Genomic DNA, 27,921 nt, shown 5'->3' with positions numbered 1-27,921 from the left:
CCTTCGAGGCTGTTGGAGCTCTCGCGCGATCAGAATGTGAAAGTTCACTCGGAAAAGGCGGTCAGCGCCACGTTGGTCGGGTTTGCGCACACCCACTGACACGTTCGTTCTCTGCTGCTCGCGCTCGTCTCTCTGTCTATGTCCTTTGCCGATTATAGGAGAAACATCGATGCGCGGTCACGCGCGCTCTCTTCTCGTGCCTGGCTCTACGCTACTTCCTACGTCGAGGATCGTCGTGTATCTTCGAACAGTCCCCTACTTTCTTCTCGCGTCTCTCGAGTTCTTCATCGAGCACGACCTCGAACTTAAAAGTAACTATGGTTTTTTATACGTTGGCCCCCCAGGTTTAGTTGTTACGAGCCGTGATACGTAGCGTTGAGAATTTAGCATATTTTACTGATGTTCGAACAAGCCTCTAATTATTTATTTACGAACCGTGTGTGTGTGCTCGTAGTACGATTCGTTCTAGTAAATGGCTCGTTGCAAATCTCATTAAGTGGAAAAAATATCTCGTTGGTCGTCCAAGAGGTAAAAAATTCCCCATAAATTTCGAAGATTACTTTCGCACCAACTGTGAATGCCGATATCGCGTTAAGATCATGTTGTACCTAGCACGTTATAGCGCATGCTTCTGTTGCAATTAATTAAATGTTATATTCCACTTAGACCGTTCAGGAAGGTATCCGTGTTCCACGTCGGTCTAGATCTTTGTCAATCTATGGCTCTTGCGATCCAATTAAGGGAATATGCTACGGTTAACGCGTCGAAATTGCTTGCTTTTTCGAGATGCCGTCCAAGTGAAATACCAAACGAAGAACATTAGCAGTTTCTCGTAATCGATAGAGAGTACACGTTCAGGAATATTTTTAACTGCTTAAAAACTTAATTCGTGATGTGTGTCAAGTTGTACAGTGCCAAGGACGGGGCGTATCCAAATAGAAAATGTCGAACGCTTTCGTAATTCTTCCTAATGTCGTTATCGCATGTCACATATTCGAAGACAAAAGAATTCGCTTCTATTTGCCTCTTAAAAATTAACGACCGAATGGTACTTTCGACGATGATATTCCGAGATAAAATTCAACCAAATAATCGAGCAGTTTCGTTGATGGGGAATCTAGAAAAGGACGGAATAACGGAAGGAAGGGGAAGGCAATTCCAGTCGGAGAAAAGAGCGCGATGCAAATATCAACAGCCGTTAACTCGTAAAACTCACCTGCCTTGCGTCGCGAACCAGTCTCTGATAGACGTGGGCAGATACGCGACTAACCCGTTCATTCTCGCGCGTTCATTGGTTCGTACGTTCTGACCGACGCGAAGGAAAACGTTTTAAACGCGTGGAACGCGAGCTCGAAGCCTGCGAACAAATTTATTTTCCACCACGAACTCTCGTGGACGCGTTCAAACGATTACCGCATCCGCGAAGAGCTCGATGCTCCTCGAACTAAATAAATATCCGGGTGGCTGGAGCTCAAGGGGTTGAAACGTGTTTCATCGAAATCGGAAAAGATCGAATTGGTCGAGGTTGGGGCCAGGAAAGTGGTTTGGACGAGAGGCGTTCGTCCTGGTCGAAAGTCGAAGGCGTCGAGGACTCGTGGAGGATCGGGAAGGGGGCGAAGGAAGGAGAATTGGACGTCCGAGTGAATCACGGTCCGAAAGTAGTCGCGTCGAGCGTGGGACGAGGGGAGAAGAACGGTTTGAAAGACAGTAGGTCAAAAGAGCGTTCTCTCGGCCGCGAACCGGAACGGAGGAAGGACATCGCTGGGAGAAATTCCTACGCCGGGAGGCTCCCACGCAATCGTCGTGGACGATTCACGCGATTACGCGTAATCGGAGGGTTGGACCGGACTGAATGGCGTCTTGAGAAATTAGTTTCGTCGGGGCACGGTGTTTCGAGGTCACCGGTGGCGTTTTTCGAGAGGATACCGATCGACCCGATTCGAGGAAAGAGTTTTCGCGGAGGGGTTCGGGGCGTCGGACTCCCACGTTCGACGCGTTTTTCTTACACGCGAGGCCAAACACGGCGCGGCGCGTTGCACTCGCGGCTGACCGTAAAGCACGATAACTACCGGGCTCGGGGCCCGTAGTCCGTGCACGTTTGCGAATCGACCCTAAGAGAGCGGAGGTGAACGAAAGAAAACGGATATTAATAACGCGGCCCGTACGCGATTCTTGCCGCGGTACCTCCCTCCGGCCTCCTCCTCTCTCGCGAGACACGCCCGACTCATCGACTCTCCTTTCGATCTCGTTCTCGTACCGTACCGTTTCGTCTTCCTCCGGTTGGTCGTACCTTCCTCAAGCTTAACGTCGCTCGCATAACGCGAGAGCCCGGTACCGTGGAGTAGCATGCGAGCGGGGCCTCGCCGCGAGCAGACACCGTGGGAATCTTAGGCGGGCCCACTGGCCGCGCGCGCTGCCCTCTCGGCTCTCTTCTCCTCTCCACCTTTTTACCTTTACACTCTTCTCGCCTCCTTATCTATCTCTCTCCGGTCTCCTGGATGCGCGTAACCCCTCGCTGCACCGCCCGATCCTTTCCCTTTCGAATACCCCGGTCTTTCGTTCTTTTCTCTATCTTGGACGCCGCTTCTCCGATCGCGCCGACCCGACCGACTTTGTATCTTCTAATTTGCGCTTGCACGAGTAACGGGCACCGGGCCGAGATCCGCGGGCCTGATACCGCATCGTGCGCTCGAGTCATAGATTTTTGATAGAAACAGGGTCCACTCGAGGAAGCTATCCAAGGTGGACTCGTAATCGAATCGGAGAAACGAGGAAGCGTCGGAGGGTGTTGGGCAGGTAGGCAGCGCCCGATAGCGTCGAAGGAACGGGCGGCAAGGATAATGGCGAGCTGCCGAGTCCATTCTGGTTCGTGGTCGCGAGCACCGATCCTCGCTGGAAGGCGAGCATGGCGAGGGTAATCGCCGACGGCCCAAGTCGGTAACCTTCTTTCCGGCGAAATTATCATAATGGCTCGGAACAGAAGCATGGCCCGGAGCAACCTCCGCTCGCTTGGAAACTGGCTGCCACGATGCATATTCTCTCGCCATCTTCCGCGAGTTTCTTAGACTTGACTCCTCGACTCGTCCCGACCGATGGGTTTACGTGTGCTCGGTTGCCCTGCCGGGGCAACGGCAACTCCACCACGCACACCTACACCTACGTAGGCTACACATACCCCTCGCACGGTAATTACGTGACGTATTAATACCAGTTATTCCGCGTCGACTGGTTCTCTGCCCGTCTCGATCCGCAGGTGGATTTCGGATCTCTTTCTTCTTCCACCCGATACTCTTCTCTTCCTTCCTTCCTTCCTGCCTTCCTTCCTTCCTCTCTTCGTTCCTTTTCTTCGGCCACGTTCTATACCCCTGTCGTTCTTCTCATTTCGCGGCGCGTACGCCCCCTCCCGCGAAACGATAGACGTTTATTAGCTTGAAATAATAACATACAGGAACCGATTCGAGGGAATTTTTTTCCTCTAATCACCGACGCTTACGATGCAAGTTAAAACTATTTATTGCGCCGACTATTCTTACAAGCGCATGACCTTTAACCACCGCTTTGGTCACGTCACTGAATTCTCGCGACTGGCGATTTGGAATTACTCCGAATCCGATTCGAAGCCTTACGAGTCTTTATTTGTTCGATAAATAAGTAGTCAATGTCTTACACCACAAATTATATGTATATATATCTTAAGGACGTAAAAATATAAAAGATTCTAATGCTGCGCTTACTAACTGTGCTGACAAGGAACGTCCGCGAAGTGTCCTCCCCCCCTCAGCCGATTTTGATGAATTGTCAATGATTTGTTTAAAAGACTACCTCGTATATCCGATACTTTTGAAGATAATATCGGAAGGCTGAAACTTTGGAGAGTAGTTTCAACCCTAAAACGTGAGTTACCGCAGCTAAAAAGATACGTATCCCTTATTTTTAGCCCCTCTACAAACCTGCAAAGTTTCATCAAAATGGAGGGGAGGACACTTCGCGGATGTTCCTTGTGAGTAAATTCTACTTAACCTCTATTGCATGAACTTTATCTTAACTATCGGGAATCACTCGTATCTTTATCTGAACAACGACTACTCTCTGCGAGGGAACGTCGATCTCGAGTCCCTGAAAATTTCCTGCAGTAGCTTTCTTATAGTACACTCTGTATGTTTTTTTAGCTTCTGCTCGTATCCAAACGATAACCCAAAACCGCAAACAAACGATTCGGAAGGTGCTTCTGGTCGGACCGGTCGACTCCGCGGGAAAAAGGTGGAATCGCTCTGGGCGATTCCGCGTCCTGCTAAAAATTTTTTCTCTTCACGCTTGATCGCGTTGCGCGTTACGTCACAGATTTCTAAAAGGGAACGCGAGAGCGTCGAATTTTCCGCTCCGTCGACCCCGAGGAAGTTCCACGTTCGGATGGGAACGAAATCGCCGATGGACGAAACTCTTATCGAAACTGAAAGTCCGTTTCGAACCGGGAACCCACGATTTGACCGAGCATTCGATAACTCGAGAAAAAGACTTGCTTTGTAGACGATTGTTCATTTTTAATACGCAATTACTCGTTACGACAGACCAGTATAATAGTCGTAGATGCTAGGAAGGTAGCACCGTTCAAAAATTCGTTCGTAAAGTCGAAACGAAGCCGCGGCGAGGCTGGGCAGGTCGAAGGATGCGAAATGGCGAGAAGCAAAGGAGCGGGGAACGAGCACGAAGCGTCGTAGTCGTTGTAACGGGACGACGATACGGAAATCTTAATAGCATCGACTCGCGGCACTTCTCACCGGCCGCCTACTCTTTGGCTTGCCACCTTCGAGCCGGAACTGCCGCTCGAGGGGACGAGCACCCGCTTATTAGCCGCGTAAAAATGATTCCGTGTTGCAACGGCCACGCGATACGCGCCTCTTTCTCCTCTCTTTTCCATCTTGCTCCTATCTCGGTTGCTTCTTTTACTCCCCGTTGATACGACCGACTTCCGTGTCACGGAACGCGTCCATCCGACTGTTACGAGAACGATCGGCTCTAGAAAGATTCGTTCCGATAAAAAAACGCGTGTTCCGCGAACACGGACGATCGAGTTCCGAACGGAGCCCCCTCGAAGAGAATCGGGCGCCAAAAGAGTTGAAAGAGAGAAAAGACGAGAGAGCAGGGGAGTTAGGTAGAAGCCGGGAAGCATTCTTCCCATCATTAGGCTATTTCGTTGCGGGTCCGCCACGGGGTCTCGTGTAGGTGTTTATTTATCGCCGTAGCGAGCGCGCAGGGAATTAGTACCGAACGATGCACGCCTCTGTAATCTCTATTTGGAATAATTATCCGGCGAATCCTAATAGACCTCGAACGATACGGAAGGTGCTACGAGATTCTACAGCATCTCGGGGTTACTGCAGTCCCCGCGAGGTCGTAAATTTCGCCGTGCATCGAAACGAAAACCATCAAACGGCGGCGTATTCCCAAAAAGAGAAGATAGTTGACATGCCGCGGGCGATTTTTTCGCGAGATCCCAACCGGGAATACTTAACGCGGAGAATACCGAGAAATCGTGCAGGTTAGGTAAATACGTAGCTCGGAGAGCGAATCGTTTCGTTGGGATGTGGGTCGAGCACACCGCGAGGAGAACGCGCGTTATACGCGAACGATTCAAACCTACCTGGACGTACGTCACGACTCGAACGGGCAAACGTAAACTCGAAGAAGACGCTGATGCAAACGACCAGTTGTCGCTGTCGTCCGCGAAGCCAAGAAGAGAAAATCGGAGCACGTTCGGATAAATTGATAGTTTTAAATTGCCAGTGACACGTAGACAACACAATAATTCGTAGAATACGGGCCGAGGAGAGGATAGACGCGAGCAGACGTTTTCCTTAAAGAATACGAACGCCGATCCCGCGTTGCGGGATACCTACCAGACGACCCAATGACCTCGTACCGATGCCCATGTAGGTCGTTACCGTCGGAGAAATTGTAGGCAGTCGGATTCGCGAGATATTCCAGCTCTTCCTTTTTCTTTCGTTTCGCGCGGCATCTTGTTTTCGCTCGCTCGTCGATCTTTCCGCTCGTGGCTGTCGCGCTATTCGCGAAACCTGTCGGTCGACGTTATTCCAGTTACACGGTTGCTGAAAGCCGAGATAAGGGGGAACTACTTTTCACGAAGTCATATTCGCGCGAAAATATGGACGGAAAATAAACGATCGGGACCGCGCGAAGTGGTAGCAATTTTCTAGAGGATGCGAGATAATGGGTACGTCGTCTTGCGTTTCATCTTTACGATTGGCGCACGACATTTATTTATTTCCGTACAAGAGGATAGCCCATTAGTATGCATAAAGTTATGAACGTTACGATAAGTGTTACAAAGTAAATTATACATTTCTACGGTCCAGTAGTCGAGTATGCGGTAATTAACGAATGGCAGATCCGAGGGAAGTATGGGATCCGTCAAAGGAGTCTAATTTACTGCTACACGCATTCGCAAGATTAAACATTGTTGGTGTTAGTTGGTTCAAACGTATAGGCGCGTTTTAGAATTGTAGATCTTCGTACGTTCTTTTACAATACATGGATCCTGGTTTGCTGTTTCTCCTCGTTTCGAGCATCGTTTTGCAGTAAATTGCTCTAACCCCAATACTACTTCGTTCCAGTCACCAACAATTTCTTCAGTTCATACAATGACACGAATTCGACTAGAGAAAAAGATTATTCGTTTTTTTAAAATTTCCTTTCGACGATCATTCTCACGTTCCTGTTCACTTTCTCGATAGATGAGTGCGCAAATTGGCCTTCCCGTTGAAGCGATCGACTCCTACTCGACCAAACGATTTAATCCCCGCCGTTTAGAACGCGCCTCGGACCTGGCTTTCACGGACGCGCGTTCCAGGGCCCGCGACGGGATCGTATTTTTTCGTCGGCATCTCCGAAACGACGTTTATGGGGCCCCGTTTCAAAGTCAACGTGTCAGAACGCGGCGACGGGTCGAGAGAGGACGTAGAAACCTACGCGGCGATTTCGTCGAGAGATGAATTTGGCGCGAGTCGTGCAACAAAACGACGACCGTTGCCGGCCGCTCGCGCGAATATTTTTTTTATTATTATTAGTATCAACGTCAACGGAAAATAACTTTATGATTTATGAATGGAGGAGAGGAACTGTAGCGGACAGAATAAGGCACTTTTCTCTAGAGTTCGTACTAAAATGTCGGATCTGATTTGCAACAACGACCACGTCCACCGACCTACGTTAGCCAGAGCTGTTGCCCATCGTCCACCGCGAGGAGGAGGGTTTTGCACTTGCTGTGGGCTCGATTCGGGTTCAACATCTCGCCGCTAAAAATTTAGTCCATCGATCGCGAACGCGAAGAATTCGAGGAAGAAGCGCTTTCAAGTGGCGCGACTCCATTTCCGTGGTCTATCGGGGGATCTTGGGTTAGCCTCCGCGGGGGGTTCACGCGCGATTCCTGCGGATCGACCGTTTGCACGGTTCAAGTTTGACGCAGCAGCAGCACGCGCGCGTATCGTTACACCGAGTGAAATTTCTAAGCCGTACGTCATGGCCGCTAATGAAATTCCTTTCCGCGCGCCGCGCCGCGCGATCGTCTTAATCAACGCGCTGTCGCTGCGAACGAAAAAAATTAGCATTTTAAATCACGCGCTCCGCGGGTGCTCCTGCCCTCCCCTCACGCGGCCTCCCCTCCCCCGTCATTCCGTTCCATTCGTCTCCTCGCGCGTCTTCTCCTCGTCCCTTCCACCGATCACCCCCTCCTCACCCCCCTCCTTCGCTCCCGCCAGCGGCCAGTATATTCTCCGGCGCTCTTTTATTTCCGAGTCGACGTCATCTCCGTAATTCGTTTATTATCGAAGAGGAGAACGGAAGATTGATCGTCGTTTCTCTATGTTTATAATTATTTTGAACGATGCCTGGCGCTCATTGTGCGTCGCGCGGAGACGGATATTCTTCTCGAATACGGACGCGTAAGCGAGTCGAACGAGGAAAGCGATAGCCTCTCGTCTCGTTCGCCTCTATCCCTCTCTATTCGGCTCTCTTGACCCACTCTCGCTCTCTCTGTCGGTCTCTCCGAGACCGCGTCAGCACCATCAATCCATGTCCAAGAATTTCTCTATGGCCGTGCGTGCCCGGGTATCTCGGTACTCGGAGACGTTTCGTTTCACCGCCTCGAATTTCGTTCGAATCTGGGATTTCTATGGTCGCGCGGGAAACCGAACCCGATATTCATCGACGCCCTCCGTCGATGTCGCGGCTCGATCGAAACCTGCCAGTGACTGTCGACGGAATCCGAAAACTCGAACCGCTGCTGTATCGAATAAATCAACAATTACGAGGAATGTGTTTTAAAGAGCATTTTACTACCGGACGGCTACGCCTTCGGAATTTTAACGCGTCGTTCGTTCCGGGTTTCGAACGTCGGTATAAAAGAGTTGCTGAAATTAATGGACGTTTTGATACGTTGATATTATTGCGACGTTCTTTGTACGCAAATTAGACGAAAGCGCGCGTGTCACAACAAAATTAAACGCACTATTACGTAAAAACTGTGTTGTGTCTACAGGCACTATCTATCGTCATGACTTTAATCGTATAATCGAATTAAAGATTTGATATCTTTGGTACGTATAATGTCGAGAACGGACCAATGTCGTTACGAAATTCGTTGGCGTTAATGCCCGATAATAAAATTAGGAAAAATTCGGTCGCAGGAGCGAAGGAACGCGAAAAAATTACGTCGCGGACTTTGGTACGGATCGAGTCTTATTGCCGTTCCGATAAGTTTATCGGTTGGACGTTGCGCACAGGTTTTTTTCCGTGGACACGTCGATTCTTTCGCTCGGTCGTTGAAACGAATAACACAGATCGACGATAAAAGTTGTATATGTTGTTAGCGATAGAAGAAGCGACACGTAATATACCGATACGATACAGGGTGTACTCTGCGTCGCGACGCACGATTTTTCAGCCATTTTGGCCATTCGACAAGACAAATTCTGGAAACTATCCAATTTGTACTGTTTACCGGAAAACATCCAACAATCATATTTTTACAAGACACAAAATACAAAATAGTAATTATGGTTGGATTAATTGGCAGGGAACTGGTATCGCTATTGATAATACATTTTCTCTTGTTTCGTGCGTAAACGTAAGAATATTATTATTACGTTTGTTCCGGTCGCGCGGAACAATATTTTCAAGACGCTGGCGGCGATTCAGCGTTCTCGATTATCTCGTGCCGCGCGAACAAAATTGTCCCGAGCGTATCGAGCCACTGGCGTTTCTGTACTACGGTTTTGGAACAAAAAATGCGCGCGTTCGATAAAGCCGAGGCGCAATCGCGCCTCTTCCCGGCAATCGCTCGACCTTTGACCCGCCGCGAATAATTATTGGCTGCTGTCGCGAATCGAGGAATTTAGGCGCGACGATCGGCTCGCCGCGCCAGAACGAAAAAATACAACCATCGAACGGTCAGATAATACGCAATCTTGCGTTAACTCTCGTCAGAATATTCCCTCGATTTCTTGGATCCACGATAAGCGGCAACGGAACGAATCGACCAGAATTAACCCGTTCACTGGTGGTCGCCGATACTCGCCGCTTCAAACTTCAATCGTGCAAAACTTTAAACGATCCCATAGAATAAATGAGGACGTAATAACGAATTAATTAAAATCAACAGATTTTCGCATCGGCGTGGTATCGGGGAAAACGAGTCTGCTGTTTGTCGAGCATCGCGCTCGCGAACAAATTTAAACAGAATCGAATGGCGCTGGTTTGAAGAGCGTGGTTTAATTAAATCGTACGGCAAGAGGTTAAACACCTGTTATCAACCTTCTGGTCGACCGGGCATTGAACCCGCCGAGCGCAGAAGCAAGACTCGAACGAAAACCGGAGTACGTTTCGCAAGGCGAAAACTCCGCGGAGCGAATGGCTAGCGAAATGCGAGGTCGCCGAGAACGAAGCAGCTAGGAGCCTATCGCGCATCTGTCGCGGCGGGCATCCGTGGCCATCGGCACTCCTTCGAGTCTTGTAACGAGGAGAAACTCGATGGAACGAGCGACGGTTAATGCGCCGGTGCAACTACATATGCCACGACCGGGGGACGAGCGCAGACGTCGGGGCGACGCGACGCTGCGTTTCGATTCGTCGCGGATTCTTTTCCGCTCGAGCGAGCCGCGCGAACGAGTATCCGCGTTCGGGCCGACCGGTAACGGTACCGAATCTACTTGCATACGCGCGTCGCCTATACTTTGCATCGACACGCGTCAAACCTTGTTTTTCATCAACGATACGTCCTAGACATCTGACATCAAAAAACAACCAGCGTTTAAAAAGAAGAGTCTCGCGTAACGGCGCTGAAACTCGTATTTACGAACGTCTCGAAAAAACTGTTGTTAATTCGAATGAAATTCCTATTGGAATCGCGAGGAGACATCTATAAATATTTATCGTAGAATCTTAATCCGTTCGACGATGCTCCTGTTTCCGATCGTCTAAAAAGACGATTGGAGAAGTTTGGCGGCGTTAACGATCGCGTCTAACCGTGGTGGCCTCGGCCGGTAGAATTCGCGAACGGTGTCTGGTGGTTGTCGGTTTTTCACCAGAACCGAGGAGCACGGCGAAGGTTGGCGAAGGAGGTGGTCGGAGGATGGGAAGATAGTGGAGACGGTGTTCGTTAGCCGCGGGGCGGAGGTTGGAATTCAGGCGGTGCGCAGCAGGGTGCCGTTTCTCGTCGGGACCCCGGAGAAAAAGAAAGATGGAGTGTGACGTTGGGTGGAAGAGAGGACGGAGGGACAGTCTCGTACGCGGCGGATTCTCTTCCTGCTGCCCCTGCCTTTCTTTATCTCTTCGCCTCCGCTTTAACCTTTACCCGGCGATCGCGTTTCTTTCGACCGCCGGACCGAACGATTATCGGAAAGCGGCGCGAGTTCGCCACGAAATACAGTTAAACCCCCCTTCGGTACGTGGTCCGCGTTATTACCGAAGATTAACAGTAAACTCGAAGAACGCGATACGATCTGTACGACGCTCGTAATCGCACCATCTATTCTCGAAAAAATTCAAGCGCGGTAATAACGGTGGCGCTCCGCTCGACGAGGAACGCGGGAACATCGCGAGCGCGTAACGGTTTTGCAGAGATTTCGCGCCTAATGCCCGATACAGTAAGGAACATGAGCGAACCAACCTTAGGAATTTAGTAGCGAAACGCTATCGTGTATAAATTTTGAAAATTTTAAAGCATCGTCCGTTTACTTTAGTTAATATATGACTTCGCGGTATACGAGTGTTCGGTACGAGTGAACGGTATTCAGGTGGGAAAACGAGCAAAGTTCGCCGGACTCTCGCGTTTTTCACTCGTTTGGCTAGGACGATCCTTCCTTTTTCAAACGTCGAACGACAGTGTTGTTTCTTCTCGCGTTTGTCCACGCTCGTTCAATGAGAAACGTCTAGTCTTCTCGTCTCGAGCGTTTGCTTTTGCACAATATTTGCCGATTCTTCGGAGAACGCGAGACATCGGTCTTCTTTCCATTCATCGGTCGTTCAGCTACTCCGACCGAGCACCTCACGCGTGGTGTAATTCTCTAATTACTACAACGACTCTTGCACAGTCTTTGTGTCGGTAACAAATAGAATAATTATCTATTTTTACGGGAGATCTTTAAACCTTAGACTCGGCGAGGTTTGGTAGATTTTCTGTTGGAGTGCATAAACAGTGCATAATTCCTCCGCTTCCACTACAGCGAACTCGTCAATGGAAAAATTGCATAGCTTACGTTTTGCGTAACACACATAACACGGTGGACTAGAACAAACAGTCACGCGTATATCTTTGTAACAGTCACGCGCATCTTTTTTGTCTCGGACAACCTGTTCTTAAGCGAGCCCGGTTTTTAATAGAAATAGTACGACGTTTCATTATCGTTTGCGTCTCGAACACGCACACAAATTTAACCATAGAGTATCGCAGCTTACTTTGAGACATATACATCAGCGACCGTAGTGTTCCTTAAGCGTTCGCCAATTTTTTATTTCTAACGAAAGCTCCGAAAAGATCACGGAAGTTATTCGTTCGGTTTGGTATCCATCAGCCGTCTCGAGAGAGGGAATAAAATGTCGACGCATGAAATCGAGGATGCGCGACCGCGCCGATAAGCATACGATTAGGCGATCGTGGAGCAGGTTCGTTGAGACTTTTCACGATCTACTCGTTGAATCTGCATCCGTTGCGCGGTGTCGAGTCGAAGTCGTTCGATCGCTCGTATCGATCGTCGACTCGCCGACGTTACGATCCTCGTAGGTCTACTTAATATAAATCTTGAGAATAGTAACGATATAAAGTAAAAATATGGGTATTTTCGTATACCGGTTAGTTTGTATTAACGAGTCCCTTAAGATCTCGGCGTGACGCAAAGTTTGACGAAAATTGGTGAAGTTGGTGTTTGTTTGTTTGTTGCAGCCGTGCAAAGGGGCCGAGTGCCGCCGTCGCAGCCGTCGTTGCCAGGTTTGCCCGGACAGTTCGCCCTGACGAACGGCGACGCGGTCGCGTGCGCCAGTCTGAACGGTCACTCTTACCTCTCCTCGTATATTAGTTTGCTCCTGAGGGCGGAGCCGTACCCGACCTCGAGATACGGTCAGTGCATGCAACCGAACAACATCATGGGAATCGACAACATCTGCGAGCTCGCGGCAAGATTGCTGTTCTCGGCGGTCGAGTGGGCCAGGAACATCCCGTTCTTCCCGGACCTTCAGGTGACGGACCAGGTCGCCCTGCTCAGGCTAGTTTGGAGCGAGTTGTTCGTCCTGAACGCGAGCCAGTGCTCGATGCCCCTCCACGTGGCGCCGCTGTTGGCCGCGGCCGGTCTCCACGCATCACCGATGGCAGCGGATCGCGTGGTCGCCTTCATGGACCACATCAGAATCTTTCAAGAACAGGTGGAAAAGCTAAAAGCTCTGCACGTCGACTCGGCCGAGTACAGCTGCCTGAAAGCCATCGTCCTCTTCACCACAGGTAAATCGTTCGTGTTCGATCGTCCGGGGGAAGGGAGGGTGGGGGGGGGTGGGGGGTATACATTTGCGAAAACGATTCCGCTCGGAGCCGTAGCGGACGGTTGCGTTCCTATTGGAACGGTCGCTGCGTCGAGATTATCTCGCGGGTTGTCGTATTATAGCAGGGTCCGTCTTTTCCGTAACCGGCGTGTGACGATGGTATCTCGAAGACGGTCGTTGTTGTCACGCGGCTCGTCGATCCTCGGCGAGCTTAGAGAAGCTTAGAAAGGGACAATGCTTCCCACAGCGTGGTTCCGCGAGCGGTGGCAGGGCTGCCGGAAGAACTCCGATCGCGACGGCCTCTTGACGCGCGCCGCTCGTTCTCGGCCCGTCCGTTGATCGTGCCTTCCTTCGTGTGGCTTCGTCTAATCGACGCGAAGATGTTATCGTCCATCGCTACGACTGTCATCCAGGACGCGATCCCCGTTCCAGCCGCAGACGAGATTCGCCGACCTAACAATGCCGACGAGCTCTCTCTCCGCTCGTCGATGTTGCGGCGATCGTCATCGAGCCGCGTAGACAATGCTCGTCCTTCTATTTCCCTTCATATATCCCCCTCTCTCTCTCTCTCTATCTCCCGATGCATTTCGCCTCTTTCTCGCGATAGATCGTTCTCGAACCAGTCGTTATCCGCCGGTACAATTTCGCGTCGTAATGCGAAATCGTTTAACGATCATTACGGATAACGTTTCGCGAAACGTAAAGCCGTTGATGGAATATTATTTACTTAGCGAGCGTCTCGCGATGCGCCCGAGCCTTTTTATAACTCGCGGAGAATAATCGAAAACGCTTTAAAAGACGCGTTAACCGTTAAACGTTCGCTCGGTCCGCGTCTCTCACGCTCGTTCGGTCCGTTTAATTCTCTCGTTTCGTATGTTCGCAACCGACGACAACGAAGGCTCGCGGTAATTATCTGCCGGCCCATCTACTCCCGTTCCTTTGCCAGTCCCTCGAGGAATCACGAGCGGAGCCGCCATGACTATCTCCTCTGCCGGGACTACCGGTCGACCGCGGCGGCGTCGATACGATCGTCCAAGACCATCTCCGTCTCGAATCGTCCTCGCTGTCGCGCACCGTGACGACCGACGAACCAAACTCACAAAACCAAACTCGAAAATTCCTATACTCGTAGCGCTACGTGTCGTTCCCGTTGTTACCTGGTAGATCGAACGCTTTATTTATAACCCGACAATGCCCGAGTCGCGATAACTATCTCGAAAGAGGTTTCTATAATGGCAGCGCTACAAAAGTTCAGTTTTTCTGCTCTTTAGTGAATCGATGCACGACTGACCTTTGACACACGTTGAGTCGGTTATTTTTCGTTACGTGTCATCGTAGACATACATTTTCAAATTCTAAATTTCTTTAATAATTTCGATCTACTGCTTTGACTAGTTAATAGCGCGTACTAGTACCGTTTCGTCCAATAATCTTTCGCGTTCGGAGGGCCCAAATATCGTTGCAGTGGGTGGCCAAGCGTGCGCAAACATGGTCCAACGTAGCACGCGAACGGACGCACACGCGTTCGGTTTTCAGGGGGACGACGACGACGACGAGAACGACGTTGGCCCATGCTAAACCGTCTCGGTGTAGATACGAGACAAGCGGCTATTTATTTCCGTGCTATATGGCCGCGCTTAGCTTGGCTTAGCTTATGCTAATGTCCCGATTCTCGGGGCTTTCTCCCTCCACCCCTTCGCTCGGGCTACCCTCTTTTTCTTCTTTTCCTTCGCCACGAAGGACCCCGCTTCTTCTCCTACCTCTTCTTCTTGTTTCCCCTTTGGGGGGGCTTTTTTTCTCGTTTTGCACGAGAGGGACTGCGTGGATCCCTTCGCAGATCCGTGGTACGGGGCCCATAGCCCGCCAACGTCACCCGCTCTCCATTTTTTTCCAACCGCGGAGATTTCGCGAGATACGCGCGACGTCGCGTACGCCTCCAACGCGCGTTCCTAGCAAACGATCGGAAGCTGGTTACGTTTCGAACGCCTTAATTGTTTCGCAGTGATAATACGCTAATACGATTAATCCGGAGGCATTCATTGGAATCGAGAAAAAAATTATTGCCACGATTTATAGCGGAGTGAAAAAACAAATGAAACTTGGTTTTTGCCTTTACGATCTGCATACTTCCATCGATGGATGTTGTAGTTGTTCTTATCTTTAGAGAGGAAATGACCGATTTAATCGAACATTTCTTCCAACGGAGGCTTCTTTGCGGCAGGTTTTTTTCGAATGTTTTTTTCGCGGTTTATAATTGCACCTTCCGAAGGCGAACGTATTCTTGTTTTTCTTGGTGCTCTACCGATCGGTATTAAAGCTTCCGCCTAGTATTGGAGACAGCGGGGAGGGCATAATATACGTGCCTACTTGTCTGGCAAATACGAGCATGCCTGCGCAAGGGTTGAGAGAGTCGACGGTGATAGAGATGACAGTATTTACGAAAATTAGCATCACGGTTATTCCAGGTGATAAGTCACGTGTAGTTGAAAGTCTTTATTACACACATAAATTCCAATAAAGCGTTGAAGTAGCTTTCACTTATTGTAAGAATATCAATTTTATGTATCGCTGGCGAATCAACAACGTCGAGCAGGTGCTGTACGAGAGCACGGATATTAAGCCATCCGACGTAATAGCGCGAGAATAATTAAATTGAAACGAAGAAAGCATATAACTGGAATTCAATCTCGTATGCACGATGTGGGTCACGGACAGGAACGTTATAAAATGATCTGTTAAATAGAAGTAAAAATTTCAGCTATAAAATTAAATATTTCGAAAGGAACAGACGAACGGAAGACGTTGGTCTCGTTCGAATAAAATGTTCCCATCTCTGGTTAGCTGGAGACTCGGTTGCTCGCGATATTCCCGTGGATTTCATTGTGGCCGAGATGTTAAATTTTCAAAGACAGAAAAATGAAGAATTGAAAATTATACGGTTGCGTTGGATGTTTAGATTCTGTCCGTGTAGCGTGCAAAGATCGTAAGTTGCTAACTAGTCGAATTACCCAGTCACAGGGGTCGTAAAGATTCTGAGAATCCGAAGATGGATTTTACACCCAGCGTATCCCAGAAGGTTGTGTGTCTTCGCTCGATCTGTTCCTTTTGATCTCGACGACAAACTCGATCTCTATCTCGGAGGGCAGCGACTCTTTTTTACACGCCTCGTAACCGCGGATCACGTGTCTAATTGTTCGGATAAAACGGTGGAACGAGGGCACGGTGCATAAAGTACGTTTAGTTCGCTAGATCGACCGTTCCAGCGCTTCAGCTTTCTCCTGTGCATACAAGACCCATATACCTGGTGACGAAAAACCATTCGCGAACGATTCTAGACTTGGGATCGAATCTACGAAACGGTCGAGCAGAGCATAGTCGTAAGGATCTTATCTAAAACTGATCTCAACGATTTCGTGTTCGAACTAGTTGCTTCCTTGATCGTTCAAAACCTAATTCTGACGGAGATTCGATTCTCGCGACACACGAATCGACAGTGTACGGTGTTCGACATCGAACGGGAGAGATCGCGACGAAGTAGATTTCTGGCACACCGGTCGAACCTTTCGGAGTTTGTTGGATTAGAAAACGTACATACGAGTCCTCTAGCGAAGCACAAAGTTTAAATAGAATTGCAGCAAAGTCATCCGTCGATCGTCGCCTGGAAAGCGGTTTCCACGAGTTCCCTGGTTCGACGCCACCCTGTAGAGGAATGCAAAGCTACGATGCAGATATATTTATGCGAGAGGGTATTACGGCGAGTGCGGTACCTACGTGTATCTTGATGGGAAACACTCCCACGATTATGTGGCATGCGATGCAATTCCCTTTGCCTTGGCCAACCGGCGAGCAACCACCGACCGCCGTATTCGCTACCATGCGCTTTTCGTTTCCGAGCTGCCTTCTGCCTATCCTTCCCGGTATTAACGACGTAATTAAGAATATAACACGAAGTACAAGACTTTTTCACCGCCGCGCGGAATCTGGTCGATGTCTCGCGGCGATTATAGGATTCCCGTCTTCCCGCAGGACAATCGCATGCCGAACAAGTCATTCCAGACGAACGAGCCATTTACAAATTTTAATGTCGAAATTTCCTTGACGATAAAGCGAACTTTAGAGCGTATATTATTTTGTCAAGTTTACTTTTTCTTTGGTGAAAATTCGGAATGTTACGGTTAACGAGAAAAATGTCGAAATTTAGAGGCGTAGTAAACTGGAACGCGCAGATGCAGCCGGGGAACAGGTTACGCGAGTATTAATGGCGACGTCCGACTCGTAAATAAAGCGCGGAGCGTCGATCGGCGCGGAGACGCGCGACTCGAATGCAATTATCCTGTCGTCGGGTGGAAGATTGGCGCTGATCGTGAGACCGAACGAGGAAATTGCCGCGATAAGCACGGACCGTAAGAACCCGCCACCCGAACGACGGTGTATCCCGGTTGATATTTGCGCGCAATCATCGAGGAACGCGCGATGATTCCGCGCGCGGTGTCCAATCGCGTGGAGAGGCTACAGCGTGTCGAAGCGGACGCGCAAACGGGGGCATCGCGGAGACGCGAGGAGAAAGTAACCGCGATCGTTCCTCGCTCTAACTCGGCATAGCGATACGTTCTTATTCGGTGAGATCGCACTGCCAACCGGATTTCGATACCGCTAACCTCTTCGGGTTCCTTAATGGGATCGGCGATCATCCGGGGAAAATAATTCGAGGCCGCGACCCTGACGTCCATTACAGACCAAATTAAATTAACGGCGACTCTCGTCGGTCCTTGATCGATTTGCATTCGGAACTTTCGGAATATCGATAGATTAGTGCAGACGTTAGATCGAGTAGGGCAGCCTGAGTTGCCACGTAAGATTAAAAGGTTAGAACACTGGTAAATCGCGAGCATGTATGCGCCAAACGAGTCTAGAATTTCGCAAGACGGCATATTTTCCGATGGAACAGCCTGTCTAACGACCAACGAAAGCTCCAAGATCGTACGAACATAATTAACAGACGAAATTAAGTTGTTCCCAAGCAGACCTTTCCATGATCTTTCTTGGGAATTTAATTCAATTTACTGGCTTGGCGAAAACAATTTACGTTACTTTCCAATATATCAACAAACGACGGTGTTTTAATCGCGCGACGATCGGGAACACGGTGATCTATAGAAAACGTGATGGGGACATTTTGGATCGGAGTTTAACGCCGGTGGTCCTAGTAACCTAAATCGAGGCGATTTCCACGCGTTACGGGAATAACGCGCGATCGGTCGCGATGACGGCTGCAGTCGTTAATATTGGCCAGCCGTACTCCCGTCCCCGATCCGACTGGCGTATTATTGACGCGTTTATCGTTGTCGTTATTATCGCCGTCTGTCGTCCGCGCTCACCTGTTAACCTCGGATAATTTATCGACGCGGCGAAACGGCCGCGCTCTCGAAACGTCGACCGGAGATGGGCAGAGAAACGAGAACCGGTGGAAACGGTCGAGCCAGAGGGAGATGGAACGCGATATTCGCCGCGTTACGGCCTCTAATCAGCGTCTATCACGGCCCGAATGGAGCCCAGCGTCCCGAGTTCTCGTCGATCATGAGACGAACGCCGTCCTGATCCGCTTCCGCGACTGGAATCGACGAGGAATCCCGCGACACGGTGTCTATCGGGAGCGCTTCGAGGAAAATATTACCGCCGCGTTGCGTAATTGGACGCCCGCGTCGCCGTATCTTCCTCAAGCTGACACGCTCTTTAATCGTATTTTCCAAGACGTGCATACGAATGGAAAAACCTTCGAGTCGCTGTTGAGTAATCACAGAAGAGTCGCCGAGCGCAAAGGGTTGGAAACGTGGAATTTCTGAACGGTAAACGCCTGGGATTCCTGTCGAGGACAGGGTCGCGGGACAATGCGAAATCCCGACGCCGATGCAGCATCGCGACGATCTATCCGCGACGCAGTTTCGAGAGGGTGTCGAACGGATGGACACCCTCTCGCGCGACTCGTGCATACGCGCGAGAAGACGAAGGGCGAAGGGCGAAGGGCGAAACGAACGGATGAGCAAGCAGCGAGAGCCTGCGAAGGGATGGGAGATCGTTCGGAGAAGGGGTGGACGCGTTATCTGCGAACCCGGGACACCACCGATCCTCGCGGCCGGTTCTCTATCTCTTGCATTGTTACTTCGCGCTGAGTCGGGGTCGCGTCCCCCAACCCTTGACTTTGAGCGTCACCCATTTTCGTTTTATTATCTGCCCTCTTCCGTGCGCGTTCCCGTTGCACGGCTCGTCGTCGCGCTTCTCTATCGACGACCGAAACGCGGGGGTGGCTGAAAATTGCGTGGCTTTCGCCCCCCGAAACCACCGGCGACGATACAGCCCCGTTTACGAGATATTAATTCACCTAAATCGCGATTAAAACGTTCGCCATTCTGCTACATAAATTTGCTACGTTATTTATTTGGAGGCACGCATTTCCATAAAAGATCCTGTCACGCGTGAAATGCTAATTGAACTTTTTGAATCAACACTCCGTTTGTAAAAAAAAATTAATTCACGTTTATAATATTCCAATGCTTGGAACAGTTCGAGTCTGGGCATTTTGAGAAAACTCGGAATGAGGAGCAAGGGTCGGCAGAGATTTTTCGCGTAACGCAAAGACAACGGTTGGACGGGGAAATCGGCGTCGGAGTGTGGATCCTTCGGTATTCGCGGGAGCGTAACCCTTATCGGCGTATCGCAGGGCAAAGGGTTGCCCCGGTATTAGAGTAAGCCGCGGTATTAACCTCGGAGTTTAATATAAACGACGGTAGCCGGGGCTACGGCGTCGTTTGGAGGACGGCGAGGGTGGCCACGTGACCGTCGGACAATGCGAACCGCTTATCGACGTCCTCGGCCGAAACGAACCCTCGGCTTCACGGTGGCCCACCGAGGTGGCCCTAGCCCCCGTCTCCTTCTCGCGACAGCAAAACGTACCGCCTACGAAAAGACTTAACCCCTCTGTAGACAACCAAAATGTCTGACAACCTGGATACCCCCACCGATCCATTCCGATACGTCAAACGCGTCGTTTAATCCCACGATTGGATATTTTTTAATCTCGTGGGCGGATACTGGTACACTCGTTGTTAGACCTCGATACGGTATTATTTAGAGCACTCGATACAATCGTCTCGAAAAATAATAGACCAGAAAACAGAATTGTTCCGCATGAAATTCATTTACATGGTATTCTTGGAAACAGTCCAAACAAAGCTTCGGTCGCGCAGCTTTTATAGAACAATGATGCGTGGTCTTGTTGACATTTCTCATGACTTCTTTTGTTCCCCATAGCAAAAACGCACATTCGCTCCAAGTTTAATGAGATATAAAATCGGAAGCTCTGACCAGCATTCATTGTCATTCGTTCCAACGAAGAACAAACGCGTCGTCGTTGTGCGTTACGTTTGCCTTTAGGGCGCGAGATAAACGTTTCGCGGTCGACGACGGGAAAGGATTAGCGATTGAACCGTAGTCAATCGCGTACGAATAGAAAAAGACTGCTTTCTGTCCGAGGAAGTGACGGGGCTAATTTTCCGACACTTCGAGAAAGAAGAACCATGACACTTGGAATGGATTCACGGTAGCTTGGCGACATAGAAAAGATCCTTGCCTTTTCTCCCATCCGGTCGTCTCTATAGACTCGGTTTCCCTTTCAGCTATTCCACGGTGACACTTTCGTCACATTCGAATTCGAATCCCAGAACCTCGCGTTTCGTTCTTTTTAATATATAACATCTGGCGGTGTCAAGAAACCGAACGCCACTGATTCGTCAGGTTTCTGGATCAAACTATTTTCGAGATAATAACACCTCTGCTTGCAAACGCTCGTAAATTCGGGATGATCGAACATGGGTGGTTCCGTTTGGCCATATCGTCGGTTCGCTCGAAAGGAGGGTAAAGATCTTGTCGTAATTCATTTTGAGAATCGTATAAAGTCGCCCTTAAAGTTAAACCGTTTCCAATGGCAGCGTTTTTTCCCCGAACGGAGTACAAAAGGGTCCCGGATCTTGGAGCGCGGGGCTCGCATCTCGCGCCACTTCCAAAAAAGAGGAAGCGAGAGGGGAGAAGATGCAAGCCGTATCTCCGTGACGGACCGCGTTGCCTAGTTTCACCGAGCAGGCGGCGAGCAGGCCGCATTTTATTTAGGCGCAAGCGTGTTTTATGGCCGCGTTTGACACGGCCACGCCGCTAAATATGCGGCAAACCGTACGCGTACGCGTTTCTCCCTCGTCCACGCACACCCTTCGCATTCTTCCTTCGCTTCCTCCACGATGTCTCTGTTAACACTCCTCCCATCGGGCCACTCCGAAAATTAACGCATTAACAAGAGCAACATTCGATACAATAACTTCTTTTCTCAATATTAACACACTTACTCGCGACTTCTGTGCCAATTTTTAGCCATGTCGGTTTCATACTTTCAATATTACAATCGATCGAGTTAGGACAAACAATTCTATAGCGTTCGAAAAATTAAAAATGCAAACTGTGATTCATACTCAACGAACAGACTGAACGAATGTTCCTCTTTCAAGTTAAGACGCGACAAATAAAGCCCGAGAGCAGCGTTTCTTTTCTAGAGTCGACTAGAAAGACGCTTCAAAGTCGAAAAGGGGATGCCATCGTTTTTCCCCCCGCGCGCTACTCGGTCGTTACAGTCGAAATCTAAATTTGGAACAAACGCAGCCTGAATTTATTGGTCCCGGGCAGCGTCAGTTCGCATCCTTATTTATTTGCTCGATCGTAGGACTAGGACTCGAGAATTCCACTCGAGAGCGTCCCCATTTGGCGTCGGGAGGAAATTCCGTCCGCGAAAGGAAGGACGCGCGGAAGAAAGAGTTAGTCGTAGCGCGTGCCGAACCGCGCGCGCCAAATTTTTTGCCACGAATTTCACGCGCGTTCGCTTACCACTGAAAGCGATCGGTCGGGACGCGCCGAAAGTCGAAGCTAAAGTAACGTCGGTCCGGGAAGGCAAAAAGATGGACGCTGGCACGATTGATTGCCATAGCTCGAATAAGCGGACAAACGTTTTTTGGAATCTGGGTTAATAATATCTTTTAACCCCTTCCCTCTTCGAATGCTCGAGGCTGGTATTCGCGGGCTCCGCTACAAAATTTAAAAACACTTAACGACGATGCTTTTTCCCGGCGAACGACAGATTTATGTGCAGGTTTAGGTCGGTTGAGCGTGAAATTGATAAATGGGAACGCGTTCGCTTCTTTCGAGGCTATTAACTTTGCAATTTCGATATCCTCCACTATAAAAACTGCGATAATAACGTTAAGGAAGCTTGCTTCTGTTAATCGATGAATTGATAGATCGAAAGTATTTGTTTTATATCGAGGAATCGTCGACATGGTAGTGGGAGGATGGTTTGTGAGGGTTTGGCGGTTGCACGCGTGGCATTCCTAGTCCCACATGCCGGTCGTAGGACGGAACGTACCGCCACCACCGTCAGACAATATCGCGCATTCACAGATTGCGCTGTCAGGCACTCGAATAATATTCGGGGTGACACGCCATGTATCCGCTATGCGGTGCGCCGACTGGCCTGTATGACTCAGCATCCCCTAACCGCGACCGCTGCCGCCGCTTAGGGTACGGGTACGGGTGTCTAAGGGGTGCCGAAGAAACCTCGGGAAGAAAGGAAGCAATAAAGAGGAGAAGGAGAGAACATAAACGCGGGACGACACGCGGGGAGGGAAGACGGAGAGGAAGATGGAAAACGGGGAGGATACCGTGGGAGAGAAAAGGAAAAAGATGAAAGAGAGGGAGAGAGATTGTAAGGACGAAGCGTAGGAGAGGCGGGGGAAGGGAGACTCCCGAGGCGAAGCACATCGGGGTTCTTTTTCGGTTTGAATCAGGAACGAACGAGATCGTGCGGTATAGTACCACGTGTCCGTGACCGATCCAATTTTTTCCTCCACGCTTCGATACACGGACACATCGCGCGCACACGTACACGTACGCTGGCGTTCGCGTTCCGTCTCCATCTGACTTCTCAATCAGGAACATCTCGGTCCCGGTATTGGGTTTGCCAACGAGATTCGTCACGCTCAACGCGCTCTCGACTTTTACGCCGCCCGGAATCCGCTCGAGCCGAACCTATTTATTCCGCTTAAACGTCTCGTCTTTCCGATTCGACAAATTCTCGTAATTGCGCGCGGATCCGCTTTCTCGATCCCCGAACGGCCGATCGACCCCCCTCGACGAACGATTAACGAATCGACCCCGGGTATGCACGCTCGCAACCAACAACGATCCCCGGCGTTCTTTTTATTCGGCCCCGGACTCTGTTCGAGGATGCGTCCATTGTCCGTGAACGCGTCGTTAATCCCCGAAAGGACCCGAAACAGAAGCAAACGACACGGTTCTTCTACAAGTACCAAGTTTCTTCTCCTTGCATCGCGCCAGGACCATTCGATTCTTTTTAGTTTTCTTCTCCCCCTCTCGCGTTCGAGCCAGTGGCGCGTCATCCTACATCTGTCGCAGGCCCACGAAATAACGATAATACGTCGTTAGAGACTTTAAATTGAACGAAAGGAAAGGTAACAATTTCTCCGTCTACAGAAGTAAATAAACTAGTTGTTGGAAGAGCAATTTGAAGTACGCCAAATCCAAACGGAAAAGCATAAAAATACATGTTAGATCAGTTGCATTGTGTTCCTAGATTAAATTTCCTTTAAACGGGGGTCCCGAGATGGGATTTTGTGTTGGGCCCCAGGTGGGTATAACGCGCCACTGCGCGTTTCTTTTCACCTCGCCCCCGTCCCAGCGTTCCCGTCGTAGCGTCGTGCTAGCAGCACGGTCATCCTCGCGTCGTCGAGCCGAATAAAAGCTCCGCAGCCCTCCCTCACCGCCCTCCTACGGGCCGTCCTTTAATTAATCCGATTTACATCGAGCAGGATCGGCTCTCTACACCCGTGACAGAACCCGCGGCGCATACCTTCCGTTACTTCCTAATGGGGCACTCATTAGGAGAGAAATAGCCTACCGAAAACGTCCGCGCCACCGAGCGTTACACGCGCGTTTCGCCCGGAAAGAGAATGCTTTCTCGCGGAATGGCCCTTTCGTGGCTCGGGGTGCAAATAAATAACAAGTCCGAGAATTAGTAAAGAGCGCGTGTAATTGGCAGTAATGTACGGTAATTGGAAACGTAACGACGCGACGCGAGAGAATACCCGTGGCCGAGGAATGATTAGTCTCGTCGTTACGAGCGTGGACAATTAGTCGGGAGCGTTTCTAAACAGTTGATCTCTGGTTAGCGGTTCACCGAGTCACCGATCATCCTCGCCACGGGATCGCGTCCCTCCGGTTCCGCGCCACTGGCTGCTACGCGGGACTTTTGGCGCTGAAGTGTCAGCCCACTGATAAGCCAAAGGCATTAATTTTACGCCAGGACCCCTGTGCTCTCTATGGACCCTACCCGACTAATACAATTACATTATAACCCCTTGCCGGGTCGTTCCTCCCTCTTTCTCGCTTGCACTTCTTTGCCTCGACTCTCTCGTACCATTGTGGGCTCGACTCTGAGAATTTGATATTCATCGATCGGACGATAACGAAGAAAGAAACAACGGTTTTCGATGACAGTGGATGCCTCGACAATATTAGTTGCAACTTAGACGACCATCGTAATATAGCGTTTCCTTTTCGAATAGGAATGTGTGGTGTACGAGACATCGTCGCGCAAATGGACGTTCCATGGCAGTTCGCGATGAAAATCTTGTTCCGTTTGTTAACACCGTATCGCGGGGATTCCTTGATCCAGCCGCGCCTTGCGCAACAACCGGAAAATATGTTTCCTGGCCGCGCACTCGCTCGACACCGTTAATTAAGACACGATCGCTAGCGAGTTGAGATTGTTGCGCCTAATACCGACATTGGCCCAATTATCGCCCACCTCTGCACATTTTGTATTCGGATTCTACTTTCGTGGGAAATTACGACGTTCGTTGAATGCCAGATCGATCGGGATTCGACAATCTTTTGGCATTTTTGTCATTTTATAGCGCCGGAAGAGCCGCGATATAATCCCGTGGTCACTATTCGACCGTAAAATTCCGATTGGCGCAAAATGTGTCGATAATTGGCGGACATTTGCTCGAATTTCCACGGCTGGACGTTAATGCGAACGAGGAGGGACGAATGCTCGCGGGTTTTTACCGTGTCGCGGAATTAACGTATGGTAATTTCGACTAATTTCCCGAAAGCGATAGCCGCGGCCTTTGCGAGATTACACAGAAGTCGCGAAGATGGGATTTCTCATCGTCGGAGTGGTAACGTCCACATTTTTTTGGTATTAACGACCCGCTCCACGCACGTTCGCGAACTTCGGGTTAACGAGCTGACGTTCTTACGCAAACAAAGACGTAACGGACAGATTCTTCGTGTAATAATGCTCCGAAGTAACGATGATAAATGATGGCTTAATTAAATATCAAATAATTCGACAGCGTAGCTTAATCTCTATGGATGTTAATCCTCGAAGTCAGGAGTCTCCGCTCAGTCATTTTTCGGGAAAATCTTAAGTATATTATTTGTTCCTTGTGAAACACTCTTGAAGCTCTTGTACGAATTTTAATCGTTCTCCTTCTTTCGAGCAACGGATAATTTACGTGGTCAAAAGTCGTGGTTTTCCGTTGGCCGAGGAAAGAATTGCTGTTGATCGGCGTGTAAATAGGGACAGGAGGGGGCGAGAGAGATGGTAACGGAGCGTAGAGTCCGACGGTCGGGGGCGGACGAGCGGGAGAACGGAGAGAACAGGCAGGTCGAACGAGGGTTAAATAATCTGATTAGCCGGTCTCACTGACCGTCGAACGAAGTATGGAAATGAAGGGCATTCATTGGACAGCGGCCAGTACATTGGCGGTTGCGAGGTCTGAGCATCGGGAGGGTGCCGAAAAGGGTGACAAAGTTAGCCGGGGGTTCGTTGCGTCTGCGTGTACGAGCGAGCCAGTGGAATCGCGAGTGAGCCAGCGAGAGTGTCGCGCACCGACAATTAACTAACGAGCAGTTGACACAACTTATCAAATCGTATCGCGTCACGGACCCGACGCCACCGACGCCACCGCCGTCACCGCCACGCCGCCGCGTGGTTCAATTATCCGACGGGGATGCGCTTTTTCCTACCTACCCGGTTATATATCCCCCCTTCCCCACCCACCCGGTTTTTGCATGCCGAAACAGCAAATCCGCGCGTCGTCCACGTTCATAAATGCATCCGTTTACGCCGCGATCGATCCTCCTCGCGAAAGAAACGGAATCGAACCGACTATCGAACGGTCTCGATTTCTCGCCGCTTCTTACGCCAATGGCCGCAGCCGCGCGAACGTTCGACTTTGTACTCCGAACCGACTAGACGCGCGATCGAGCGCCGGTATCTCGCCAGCCACGATCGGACGGACAAAAGTTTCGCGCGTGGCGAGTCGAGACATTCGGTCGACTCGAAATCAACGGCGATTCGACGACTTTCCGATTATTTTTCAGCAATTCCTATCGAATATTAAGGAATGTATATCGTAATTAAAAGAAAAACTGCATTTCAGCGCGAGATATTCGATCGCTTTGTGTTTACGGTGAACGATAGCGCAGGGTATCGAATCCATTCTCTTTGTCCATGATCTTGCGGTTCGCGATTACGAGAACGAATCGAGAGGCATGCGAAGAAGCATACCAGGAACATCGTTCGTGGAACGGATAGAGCGATAGATCGAAAATCACCGCAAGATCTGCGGGGAACGTTGCACTTAACTTATCTTAGATTGTACCGCGAATGCACGCAACATAAGCCATAAGCACGCGCACAGGCGTGGAGTCGAAGCACGCATCGTTGACCAGCGCCCGTTACCTGCCTTCTTTTCCTATGCAGTTCGATAAACTGGTTGCCAGGGAATATTTCGCGTCTCCTTTCCTCTCCGCCCCTCTTCTCCCGCGCTTCTATCCTGTTCTTTCAACTCGACGCCAAAGCGTGTATCGCTCGTCATTCGAGATCCTCGTTTACTTTTGCTCTTTGAGAGGACCATGCGGAAGGGAACGTCGCGTTTCCGAACTCCGGCGACGTGTTTGCGGAGGAAACTCGAATTCCGCGCAATGCAAACTGTCGGGAAGCAGCTGGAAACCATCCTCGATTTTTCTAATATTCGCGATCAAGGAGAGAACGCCCCTCGTTCCCTCGCGGAGACCCTCCACCGAATATTGCGGGGATTTTACGTACACGAGATATTCGAACGGAAAAAGATACTCTTTAATCGATGGTATCCACGTATTTTAACAAATTAAAGGTATTTGCGTAGGTGAGGACCCGCGTATCTATAAATTGAAATTAGGATAATTTACAATAGTATCCTGACTGTGGTGTCCGGTACGATAAATATAAATAAAAACACAGTTTCCTCGACAAGAGGAAGGAAGAATGGAGGTGTGTCGGGTACCTGTAATAAATCCGCGTGGAAATCGTGGCCGTCCGGTCGGTGTAAACGCAATCAAAGGAGAGAAAAAAGGGGTGGGAGAAAAAGAGAGGCGAACGAGCGTAGTACGTAGGTGGGCCTGGATGGAAGCGCGAGAGTCAAAGGCAAAGCGCGAATGACAGTTAATCGTAACGCGTGGCACGCGCCACTCGACGAGTCGTTTATCGGGTCCCGCGACGACGACGCCGACGCCACCGAACGCTACGCAACGCCGACCGAACCAGGATTACTCGGGTTAATCTCGACCCTCGGTGTTCTCGCGATACGCCATCGAAGTCCCTTTGTTTCCGTTTTTTTCTACACCGCGCATCGCGTTTTCCTCGACGCTTTTCCCTTCGTTCGAAGCAGTGATCCCATCGTTGACGATCGAAAGAAATTTTCCGCCGATGGA

At 50.0% G+C, this 27,921-nt stretch overlaps 1 protein-coding gene across 2 annotated transcripts in view; it reads left to right on the top strand.

Moving 5' to 3' along the window:
* Positions 1-27,921, top strand: part of LOC122399428 (COUP transcription factor 2) — an 89,163-nt gene that overhangs the window by 24,605 nt on the left and 36,637 nt on the right. For both annotated transcript variants that reach the window (XM_043400107.1, XM_043400106.1), the window contains exon 3: positions 12,455-13,006. In XM_043400107.1, coding sequence (XP_043256042.1) covers positions 12,455-13,006 — 552 coding nt within the window. The remainder of the gene's footprint in view (positions 1-12,454; positions 13,007-27,921) is intronic.

The sequence above is a fragment of the Colletes gigas genome, unplaced genomic scaffold, assembly GCF_013123115.1.
Source record: "Colletes gigas isolate AHSC1104 unplaced genomic scaffold, ASM1312311v1 Colletes_gigas_Sc00013, whole genome shotgun sequence".
NCBI lineage: Eukaryota > Metazoa > Arthropoda > Insecta > Hymenoptera > Colletidae > Colletes > Colletes gigas.
Note: the sequence above shows the minus strand (reverse complement) of the source record. Positions and strands in the feature narration are given on the sequence as shown.